Raw genomic sequence first — 8399 nt, 5'->3', positions numbered from 1 at the left:
CATGACCTGGGTGCACAGAGGAGAGGTGCTTTGGGGTCTGGACTCATGCCCCTAACTGGAGCAGGAAGAGCTTTGGCCCTCTTTCTCTCCTGTCCAGCACCCACCCACCTTTTCCTTGTTCAACAGTCTCCTCTGAGAGAAGAATTTCCAATAAACTCTTGATGCAGGGGCATGACCCTGGGGGCTCATCACTTGTACTAGTGCCTCAACAAGAACCTTCTCCCTCCACCCACACCCTCCCCCACAAAGGGCTTGGCACCTGGCAGACAGCAAGTACTTAAAACCTGCTCGTCTATCAATCGGGCCTGGAGCCTCTACCTAGAGACCTCTGGGAGGAGGCCGGGCCTCCGAGCGCTCCATTTGGACCCAGTTCTGTCCTCCCTTCCACAGAAACCTCTTCAGAAATGAGACAGGCTTTGATATAAACCAATGCCACTTTAATGTAAAAAACAAAGCTCCTATCGGCGCATAAATATGACAGGGCATAAATAAAGAAAAACAACGGGCTGAACCTGGGACAATAAATTACTCATAAATAGCACATGAGGCAGCTAAGTGCTGGGCAGAGGAGGCGTGAGATTGCCCAGGAGGACCCGATTACAAGGAGTGGCAGTCTGCTCTAGGGAGTGGGCGGGGTACCCAAGGAAGGCATCCCCAAGCTGGCCTTGGATTGTTCACAGCTCCTGTCCCCCCTCTACCACTGACAGAAGAAGAAGAGGAGAAAGAGGAGGAAGAGGAAAAGGAAGAGGAAGAGAAGGGGCAAGAGGAGGGAGAGCAGGGAGCCCAAGGCGTGCTACCATGGGAGGGGAGAGGCCTCTGGGGGCTCTACCTCGGGGCCTGCTGTTTGCTATTCCTTGGGCCCTCCCTCTAGACATGTGTCTGAGAGTCCCCCAGATGACTGGGGTCCACAAGCTGCCCCGGTGCTGGCTCCTATCTCTTTCTCTTTCAAGCTGTGTTTACACTGAAAAGACAGGCAGTCATCAAGCTGGGGGTGACAAGGTCATTTCATTTCTTCCTATCAAGTGAGGTAAGCCAGGTTGAAAGACGGAATTAGCAGGGGGCAGGGAGGGGCTAAAGCCTTATCTCCTGGGGCAATCTGATGCTTAGTAGGCTGGAGAGAGAGGTCGTTCACCCTGGTCCTTGTGTGAGGATGAGGACCCGGGGGGGGGGGGGGGGGGGGCCTCTTCCAGTCCGCAGCAGGCCCGTCACGACCAGTCCGGGGTCACCCCCGGCTGAGGCCTTGGTTCTAGGGGTGACTCTGAGCCTTGGCTCCATTCCAAAATGGATCTGAGGTTGGTCACGCCCACCCTTCCAGTTCCCATAATCACTGATGCATGGCAGAAAGGAGTCTTTCCTGCACCCCATGGAAGGTGACCCTGCCCAAATAAGAGATCCTGCGGGCAGGGGGTTGGCAGATGCTCAGTATCTTACACATGGACCATCTCAAGATGCTTTATGTATTTACAAAACTGTAACTGTCACTCTCTCCAGGGACGTCTTCATCCTTCAAGACACCCCTGCAGCCCATCTGCTCCATGTGGACAAGAGAGGGACGGAGGGCTTGGTTTCCAAATCCTGGCAGTGGCCTCACTCATTTCTGGAAGCTGGGGCTCTTTATGGGTGAGAGTTTGGAGGCGAGGCCAAAGGGGTCCATGCTGTCCATTTCTAGTGGCGAGGAAAACATCTCAGGGTCAAAGGCCTCTCTGTGGCCCCCAGACTCCTCAGCCTCCAGAGGAACGGAGCTGATCATGGGCAAGAAATGAGACAGAGGCAGGAAGTCCTTGCCGTGGAACAGCTGCCTCTGCCGGTCGCTGCAGAGGGAGACAGGGAGGCCGTACTTCTGGGACTGGTACACGTTATAGCCATCAGGGCGGATCTGCTCCTCAAAGGTGCAGTCTTGGGCAGAGAACCTCACCTAGACAGAGACACAAATCCATTAGAACCTCCTCCGTTACACCAGTGACCGCATAGCAGGTAAGGGGAACCAGGCCAGTGAGGCCCATCACCATCTGCAAGAGCTGACTCAAGGGAGGGACTTCAGTCTGATTATCCCCACTTAGCAAATGAGGAAACTGAGTCTAGAAGGGGGGCGGGGAAGACATTTGTTTTGTCAAGGCCAGAGGATCTGGGTTCAAATCTTACTTCTTCCCCTTACTAGGTGGAGGCTGTGGGAATGTGTCCCCCTAGGTATAGGACTAGAAGTCAAAATGCTTGAGTTCAAGTCTTGCCTCAGACACTTACTAGCTGTGTGGCTCTGGACAAGTCAATGAACTGCTATCTGCCTCAGTTTCTTCAACTGTAGAATGAGGATCATAACAGCACCAACCCCCAGCGTTGTTGTGAGAATCAATGCAGACAAGATGTGTAAAGTGCTGAGCACAGTGCCTGGTGCTTCCTTGAAACCAAGGGTATAGCACCTGGAGAGGACAATAGTGGAATGTATGCCTGCCTGCCTCAGGGAGGCCTGCTGATCGTCTTTGGTGATTTGTTGTGCTCGGTCCTAGAAGCCAGAACTCAGGACAAGGGATGGTGGGTACAACAACCAAGAGGTCAAGTTAATCTAGGCAAGGAAAAGTTTGCTTCCCTAAAGGGGTCTGGGCTGCCCCAGGAAATGGCTTCCTTCCTCTGCCCCGGGGCTCTCCAAGCTGAGGATGGTGTTTGCCCGTTAGCCCTCTCACTGGGTGGAGGGGGGAGTTTCCTCATCCAGGTCCAGATGAGTGAGACTAGGTAGGCTCTGAGGTTCCTTCCAGCTCGGAGACTGAGAAAGAAGGAGGTGGAGAATCCCCCAAAGGCAGAAGGGAAAGGAACCTTACTGTCCATTAAGTCCAGACCCTCATTTTAGTCAATAAGCACATATCAAGCACTTACTAAGTGCTGAGGATGCTAAGCTTGTGTGTGTGCGCACAATAACACACACACACACACACACACACACGTACACACGAAAACCAAGACCAGAGAGACAAAGGGATTTGCCCACATTTACCCAGTTAGGAAGGGAGGGGGCAAGCCAGGATTGGAATTCAAGACTTCTTCTATTTTTAAGCTTGGGAGGCTTTTAAACAATATTACTATAGACCACCACATCAAGGATTCATTTTTAGAGATAGATGTTTGATGCCTGTGGTTCATTTACATTTCCAATGTTAATTAGTCGGTTATCTGGAAGGATCTTGTAGTCTCAGAGGAAAACCCTCAGTCCTCATGATCCTGCCCACCAGTCCAAACCCTTCCCTTCTCCACGAGAGTCCCCCCCCCCCCACAATGTTCCTAACTAAGGTGCTGGGCTCAACAACCTGGTGTTCAGAGCTCAGGGGCCACGGGGCCCCGAAGCTCAGGGCTCTCACTGACTCCGGCTCAGGGGTCAATGCACTACAGGTGATGGCTCCTGGTGAACTCTTTCAACCTGTAATAAACCATCAGGGAGATGCTTGACAGCTCTTGGTCAAATGCAAATGACAGCTAAGTGGAGTGGCTGGTTATTCCATCCTATAGTCAATCATTTCTAAAATGGAAAACCAGAGAGAGACTGTGAAGTGAAGCCTCAAACTCAGCCAATCTCTGAAGCTGGTTGGAGGGAACTTGGGAGGCGTCTGAGCTCGCCATGCCTCCATGCCACCCCCGACAAGCCTCTGCTTACTGAGCCCTCCCAGGGCAGCTTGTTCTTTCTGAACAGCTCGAAAGATCACCTCAGCATCTCGATTCCCCCGGACCCCCTTGGGGATCTTCTCTCCAGAACCATAGGAAGGAAGGACATTAGGAAGGGCTCTGCCGGCCTTTTGCTCCTTCTGTCAGCAGCGGCCATCACATGGTTATCTGGCTCAGGATTCCAATGACTGGGGACTGGGAAGGGGCTGGCTTTTCAATCTGATTTATCTTCCCACATCTAACATTAAAAAAAAACAAACTGGCTGGGAGATTAGTGGGAAATTTAATTCTCAAAATAAACCCCATTCACTTCAACTAATATAACTGAGTTTAACAACATTTAATGGTTTGAAAATCAATGGTTTCAATTGGAAGTGTTAGGATGTAGAACGGTATTTAGAGGGAACAGCCAGCTGGCCCCATCGTGCCCTTCACATTCCGTCCCTCTCCAGGCTCCTAGCCTTGCCCTGGAAGCCAAACCAAGGAAGGCTAATCCCTCTTCTGGAATGCCCCTCCAGATCCATTAAGGCAGATGTCTACCCTCCTTGAGCCTTCTCTTTCATATTAGGCAGAGTAGGAAAAGGCTTTTCATGATGATCACCTGGTGAATGGTTGGAGCACAGATGACCAGAAAGACCAGGAGGGCCCTTGGAGCTGCCACTTTAAGTAAGTGCCCCAATGGGAAAAATAGCCACAATGCCTTTAGGGCCCCCACCCCCAGGTGCCAAATCTCTCCCCAGGGCCCCCTCCTCCTTTCTTCACTCTCTACTAGTCCTCCCCTCCTCTTCAAGTATTTAACTAATAAAGGCCACAAAGGGGTCTGACATCAATGGCTTGCATCCACAAAACAAGCTGTGGACCAACATCAAAAGGCCTGAGCTTGGGTCATGAAGCATCCTGGGTAGAAGCTAATCAAAGCTGAGCTCTCCCTGCATCGTCCTAGCAGGCAATGGATCCGGGCTATTCCCAGGTCTTCGGAAGCACAAGGGGTGGGGGTGGGCATTCACAGCAGGGCCGGAGGGTACCGGGGCCCCTGACCAGCCCTCCTCGGACCACCCTTCTCAGACCTCCCACAGCCAACAGCCATCGATGACCCCAGAAAGAGAGGGGGGTTTATGGTGGGTCCCTTTGAACTCCTGCCTTTGTCGGCAGCTAATTAGGAAAGCAGCAAGCTCTGATTTTCCATGGGCCTAGCTCCTTTTCAGTGGGGGCAAGCTTTCCCACTAGGCCTGAGCTGAACAGTAATAGGGGAGCAGTAGGATGGCTGGCTGACGGGCCTGGAGTGTTTATTATTCTAAGATGAAGAGACCAGCTTGGTGGGACTGGGGGCCAACCTCTGGACGCCCAGGCTTCTCAGGGCAGAAGAAACGACTAAATCTTTGAAAAACTATCCTGACAGTTTGCAAGAGGTAGGATTTAAAATAGGGGAACTGGATGAATATAGAACAATGGTGACATAATTAACCTTCCTTTTTTGCAGGAAAGATGGGAAAGCGCTTTACATAATAATAGCTAACATTCAGGCCACTTCTTTGAAGTTTCGAAATCACTTTACTGTGATCTCGTTGGAGACTCACAACAATTCAATAAAGAAGGTGCTATTCTCCCCGCCCCCCCCCCGCCCCCGCCATTTTACCCAAGAGGAAACCGAAACCCCGAGAGACTGAGACTAGTCTGGGGTCACACAGCTATCCCCCATTTACCAGTAGTCACCCTCCAACTAGCTCGTGAGCCCCTCGGGGCAGGGCAGGTTTGGATTTCTCTGGGTCCCCTCCGCTCTCAGGACAATGTCTAGGGCAGAGTAAGTCTCTTAACAAAGGCTTGTGGGCCAATGGACAGCTCCAGCCCTCGGGTCCTGCGCCTTCTGCCAATAAGCTCATTTGAGACCCTAAACAGTGCTGAGGGGTAGGTGCTAGCATCCATCACCCCATTTTATAGACAAAGAAACGGAGGCTCAGAAAGGAAGAGTGACTTGAAAACCACCTCGCTAGGAAGAGGCTCAGAGGTGTCGGGACCAGTCTATTATTTCTGCTTTTATTAAAAGTGCAGAAAAATTGGGCTCCAGCATTGATCCCCAAGGTTCTCCCCTGGGATTTCCCAGGTATGCTTAGAGGAAGCACTTAGCCAATTTTCAAGAAGATTTAAAGCAGCAGAAGAGCCCTTTCAGGGCATTTCTGTGGCTTAACCAGAAAATCAAAGCCCCCCTTTTATTATTGTTTGTAAGAGTTCCTTTCTGGCAGCTTGCGCAAAGACAGTCACTTCTCGCTTTCCGGTCCAAATGCCAAAGCGCCTGCACAAAGCGAATCTCTCCGGGCTCTAGATCTTTCCTCGCTTTTCTGCCCTGGATTTGGAGCTGAAGCTCAGCTGGTTAGGGGGTTAGTCAAAGGAACAGGAACTACTGTTTCTCAGATCTCGACTCCTTAGCTCCTCAGTACCCTGGGAAGTAGCGTCTGAGAGCGTTCTCTTTTTGCAAACTAGCAGCCAGCAGTCCCCCTCCCTCGACTTGGATTGGAGCTGGAGCCACCGCCCTCCAGGCTGCAGTCTGGGACCCCGGGGCTCCCCAGCCCCTCGAGTATCTCCAGAAGTGCCAGGCTCCGGCTTCTTAACACAAAGAAGCCACATTCCTCCTCCAGCTGAGTTCCAACTCTAGTCAAGAATTTGACATCCCTAATCCCATTAGAGCCTCCCAGAGGCTCCAGGTAGGTATCACCATTTTTCAGCTGAGAAACTGAGGCTCAGAGTGGTTTAGTAATTTGGAGCCCAGGGTCACACAGAGGTAAACATCGATACTTTTTTAAGCCCAGAAAACTAGCAGAGGTGAGCGAATAGCCCCATCCCCCGGAATTGGACTGGAAAAATTGATTTACCGATCCCTGGAGCTTCCCGGCGTCTCCCATACACAGGTACCGAGAGCTGTGGACACCTTTGATCGCCACGGTCCGAAGAGCTACAGCCTTGATCTCCAGCAAACCTGAGCAAAAAGGAGACAGGTGAGGAGCGAAGAGGTGCCCCGTCGGGGCACCCGAACATCGCTCAGAAGCAGAGTGAGCTCAAGCCTCTGCGCTGCACCTCCGAGCAGCCTCAACTCTGGACTCCCAAGGGTCAAAGTATTTGAGGGGGTGGTGGAGGGGAGTGACTCCGCGAAACTGGCCAGAAGGCAGGGTTACCCTCGCCCAGCGGGACTGAGGAATGTGCAGCAGGACTGGGAGCAGCCTTGCTCTATCCGCTGCTAGGTGCTGCCCGTTCAGACCTCCGTCTGTCCAGCCAGAGGATCCGGGGCAGAAAGCCCTCCAGTCTGCCGGGGTGAGCCTGGAGCAGCGCCGGGGGACAGAGGCACCCGGGGGCCTTTCGTCTGGAAGAGGGGGGAGGGAGGGAGGGTCTGTAGTTCCAGAGGAGAGCTAGCAAGCACACTCAAGCGTGTACACGGATGTACAAGCCCACACACACGCACATACACCCAGCTGGGTTCATTTCTACCCTTCACCAACTTACTCAGCGCGCTCTGACTCCGGCTGCCGTCCACGCGGCCGTCGCGGTGGATCCGAAGGAAGAAGAAGCTGGCCAGCCCATGCCGATTGGCAGTGTAGAGATGCCGCAGGCGAATGGGCTCCCCCCAGCCGTAGTAGACGTGCGGACCCGCGTCCGACAGCGGCCGGGCACGCACCGTCGGGGCCAGCCAGAGCGCGGCCAGGGTCAGCAGAGGGGTCAGCAGCAGGGCCATGGCGCAGCCGGCCGTTGGTCTGTCCTGGAGCTGCCTCTCTCCAAGCGGCCGCTCTTGCACACAGAGTGGTGGGCAAGAAGGCACAGAGGCGGCCAAACGGGCACTGGCAGGCGATTCCAGACGGGCTGATTAAGCACTAGGGAGCCAAGGCGCTGGGATGGGGAGGAAGGAGAGGACGCAGCGGCTGCAGGTGCCCACGCCTTTTATAGGGCTCCTTATCTGCCCTCTGATGAGGTTTCTGCAAATAGCTATAGTATTTCATACCAGGGTCAAATCTCTGGGGGTCAGTCCACACCCAAACCCACGGGCGAATTCTCACAAACACAACCGCCCCGCCCCCACCCCACCCCCCACGCGCGCGGGTACAGTCCTTTCTCCCCTCTGCCCCCCCCCAGCTCCTTTGGGCCCCGCCCCTAGACGGCCCTAGGAGTGGGGAGGGGCGGGGAGGAAGCTGGGAAGGAAGGAGGGAGAGCTACGGAAGAGAGGGAAGGGGAGGGAAGGAGAGAAAGAAAAGGAGGAAAGGAGATAAAGGAGCTAAGGAATGGCTAAGGGAAGGACAGAAGGAAGAAAAGAAATGAGGGAAGGAGGAAAGGAAGGAGAAGGGGGGAAGGGAGAAAGAGGGGGAAGGGAGAGAGAGGACAAAGGGGGGAAGGAAGGAGAGAAGGAGAAAAGGAGAGAGAAAGAAGGAAGGCTGGTTGGGTAACTGGCCCCTGGAGGCCCAGTTCTGGGTAACAAACAGTCTGCCTGCAGGGAGAAGAGAATTTATGGGAACAGTGGATGCACAGACATGGAGAGGAGGCAGGCTGCCAGTTTCGTCCCCACCGGTTGGGGAGCTGAAATCCAGAGAAAGAAGTGACTCTGCCCTCTCCTTGGTCCCTCCTTCCCCCTGCACCCCCTATCCCCAATCCCCCTAACTTAGGCAGCACCTTTCCTCTACCTCCCTGGTGGACCACAGCAAAGGAAAGCTGGCCAGGCCCAAGTCGGCTAGGGGAGATGGGACTGACCTACGGCTAATTCCAAGGAGCCAGGA

The 8399-nt window shown here is 53.7% G+C and overlaps 1 protein-coding gene across 1 annotated transcript; it reads right to left on the bottom strand.

Annotated features, from left to right (window-relative positions):
- Positions 1–437: 437 nt before the first annotated feature.
- Positions 438–7369, bottom strand: FGF19 (fibroblast growth factor 19). Its single transcript, XM_027856324.1, has 3 exons — positions 7141–7369; positions 6516–6619; positions 438–1915 (listed from the first exon to the last, which is right to left on the bottom strand). Exons 1-3 carry the CDS (start codon positions 7367–7369, stop codon positions 1592–1594), a joined length of 657 nt encoding a protein of 218 aa, XP_027712125.1. The 3' UTR covers positions 438–1591.
- Positions 7370–8399: the final 1030 nt, after the last annotated feature.

This window comes from Vombatus ursinus, unplaced genomic scaffold, assembly GCF_900497805.2.
Source record: "Vombatus ursinus unplaced genomic scaffold, bare-nosed wombat genome assembly UNPS02011369.1, whole genome shotgun sequence".
Classification (NCBI taxonomy): domain Eukaryota; kingdom Metazoa; phylum Chordata; class Mammalia; order Diprotodontia; family Vombatidae; genus Vombatus; species Vombatus ursinus.
The sequence above is the reverse complement of the archived record's forward strand: the minus strand, read 5'-3'. Positions and strand labels throughout refer to the sequence as shown.

Excerpts from the sequence above, each read along its gene's own strand:
- FGF19 (XM_027856324.1), bottom strand. The coding sequence starts at position 7,369 with ATGGCCCTGCTGCTGACCCCTCTGCTGACCCTGGCCGCGCTCTGGCTG. Across the intron at positions 6,620-7,140 it reads CCGGAGTCAGAGCGCGCTGA|GTTTGCTGGAGATCAAGGCT; the intron begins GTAAGTTGGTGA and ends CTTTTTGCTCAG. Across the intron at positions 1,916-6,515 it reads CCGGGAAGCTCCAGGGATCG|GTGAGGTTCTCTGCCCAAGA; the intron begins GTAAATCAATTT and ends GTCTCTGTCTAG.